This window comes from Galeopterus variegatus, unplaced genomic scaffold (genome assembly GCF_000696425.1).
Source record: "Galeopterus variegatus unplaced genomic scaffold, G_variegatus-3.0.2 Scaffold6089, whole genome shotgun sequence".
NCBI classification, from domain to species: Eukaryota; Metazoa; Chordata; class Mammalia; order Dermoptera; family Cynocephalidae; genus Galeopterus; species Galeopterus variegatus.
This window is the reverse complement of record NW_007732200.1, coordinates 115,728-118,180: the sequence shown is the minus strand read 5'-3', so window position 1 is coordinate 118,180 and position 2,453 is coordinate 115,728. Positions and strand designations below refer to the sequence as shown.

Sequence of the window (2,453 nt, the reverse complement as noted above, 5' to 3'; positions counted from 1 at the left end):
TGAATTAGGACCTGCTCTAATGCAGTATGACCTCATCTTAACTTGATCACATCAGCAAAGGCTGTAACCAAATAAGGTCACATACACAGGCACCGAGATTTAGGACTTGAACATACCTTTGTGGGGGACACAATTCAACCCGAAACTGCAGGGTAGCCTCAGCTGAGTTCCCCAAGGGCGGTCTGAGCTGTCAGCAGTGGATCTCCCTCTACCTGGAAGGGGCAGTCAGCAGGTGCACAGAGCGGGGGGAGGATTGGGCCATCCCACACAGTGACACACACCCTAGCCTTTCACAGGGGGATTCATAAGTTTTTCCCTTTGGGAAGTGGAGCAGGGATGCTTCACTTTGGTCTCACCATACATGCATCAGGATTGTATCTTTAGCATCAAGAAAGACATAGGACTACACATTGTTAAATATTTTTTAAAAAGAGGCCACAAAATTTGAAAACAAAAGATTCACATCTGTTCCACATGTATTTAATGGTGTGTGCAGTATGGACCCATCCTCCCAGTGCACGTGAGTCGGGAGGCCTGAGTCTGTGGACCTCCAGATGCGGGGAAGGGGGCAGGGGGAATGGCACTGTATACAGCAGGAGCTCAGTCAGCACTGGCATCTGATGAGGCCTGAGAGGACTCAAACACAGTCTGGCCCCAGAGTTAGGGGGCATGTACCTCCTTTCTTTGTGGTTTCCACATTGCCCCTCATGGTACACAGTATTCAACCTTCTAACTCCTGGAGCCTGAGCCAGCCAGGCTTGCCGGGAAGTGTCTCCTACACTCTGCTTCCTGGGTAGTGAATGAGGGCCCTGGGCAGGTGTCTCTGTGGAGAAGCCAGCTGAGGACTGACCTGCACCTCTCCCTTCCAGATCGTCATTCCCTTTTTCAGCCTGCTCATCAAAGACATCTACTTCCTTAATGAGGGCTGTGCCAACCGCCTTCCCAACGGACATGTCAACTTTGAGGTAAGGTCCAAGGGCCTTGTTGGGGACTGCCACCAATTTGGACAGGCCAGTAAAAGTTCCCAGAGAAGGACGGCTGGCTCCTGAGCAGTTGGACTAATGGAGGACACTGAGGCAGAGTGCAGCAGTTCACAGCCGACTTCAGGGCAGGATTATCAGGGTCCCCCTCCCTACATCCCCCAAGAGGAGGAGACTGAGGCTTCTGCTCAGCACAGGTGAAGCAGAATCATTTTCAGCCCTTGAGCACCAGGCCCATAAGAAAAACAGCCCCATAGACCTATGGTGACAACTCTCAAGGTGCTATGACGGGCGGCACAAAGGTACAGTGCTGGGAGTCAGGGTGGTTCCCCACCCCGCCCCCCAAAAAGAGGGGCCTGGAGCAGCAAATGGAAGTTGTCAGGCAGAGGCCGGAATGTGCAGAAGGAAAGAAAGATTCTGCTTCATCTACAGACACTCACTGCTGTCAGCTCAGGTGTCCCCTCCTCCAGGAAACCCCCTGACCTCGCAGGCAGTGGGAGCCCACCTGTCAGGGCTCCCACAGTGCAGCAGGGCTGGGCATCCTTCACTTGGTCACAGCACCCAAGTCCCTGAGCTCCTCAGAAGCAAGTCCAGGTTTATCCATTCTGTGTCCCAACCCTCCACATGGGGCCTCCCAGCACATGTGTCTTGCAGGTGGGCACTGGGCTCGGTGGGCACTGGGCAGGGGCAGCAGGTGGGCTCTGAGTCAGACAGAGCATGCCATGCAGCAGTGGTATGCCCAATCCACAGGAAGGAGAGGGCTCTTCTCCCACTGGACAGCCAGCCCCACCCTAGTGCTGGCCTCAGCAGAGACACAAGTGGGAGCAAGGACCCACCCAGCCTCCACCTCCAACGGGCTGTAAGTCCTGGGCTGTCGCTTGCTCTATCTGGGCCTATCTCTCCCTCTGTAAAATGGGCCTTTGACCATAGCCATACAGAGAGGGTAGGAAGAGTAGATGTGCTGTGTGGCCCACCAGGGGGTCTGTGAGTGTCCTCAGTTGACAGCGACCACAGCACATGCCTGGGCCCTTTGGCCTGGAGCTGCCCTCTGCATGGACACCCCAGCAGACCATCATGTACTGCCCACAGACCTGGTTACCCCCAAGGGCCAGAGTAGCTGGGGGGATATCTAGTCCAGCAGGGTCAGCCCAGGCTGGAGGCAACGTGGATGAGACTGGGCTTGGGCAAGACTGCAGGGGCCTGGGGACCTGGGATCTTACTCCACAGGTGACCCCAACACATAGCTGCGTGTGGGAACCCCTGTCTTTTGCTCCTCTTGTTAGTCTTCAGAACCAAGGCCAGAGGGTAGGGCAAGGCTGCAAGGTGCTATGAGGCCCCAGACTCAGGCAGTGGACTGTGCGGCAAGCCTAGTGACAGGGCTGGTCAAGGGATGCCACCGGGCAGGCTCCCCACCCAGGCATGACTTTGTGCTGCTATTTATTGAAAATCCTTCTTATAGTTGGCACACTTTTT

General features: G+C 55.3%; 1 protein-coding gene across 1 annotated transcript in view; it reads left to right on the top strand.

The window, feature by feature from the left end:
* Window positions 1-2,453, top strand: part of LOC103605811 (ras-GEF domain-containing family member 1C) — a gene marked incomplete at its 5' end in the record, with an annotated part of 18,435 nt that overhangs the window by 6,106 nt on the left and 9,876 nt on the right. Inside the window, one exon of the mRNA XM_008590437.1 lies at window positions 870-965. Within this exon, the coding sequence (XP_008588659.1) occupies window positions 870-965 (96 nt within the window). The remainder of the gene's footprint in view (window positions 1-869; window positions 966-2,453) is intronic.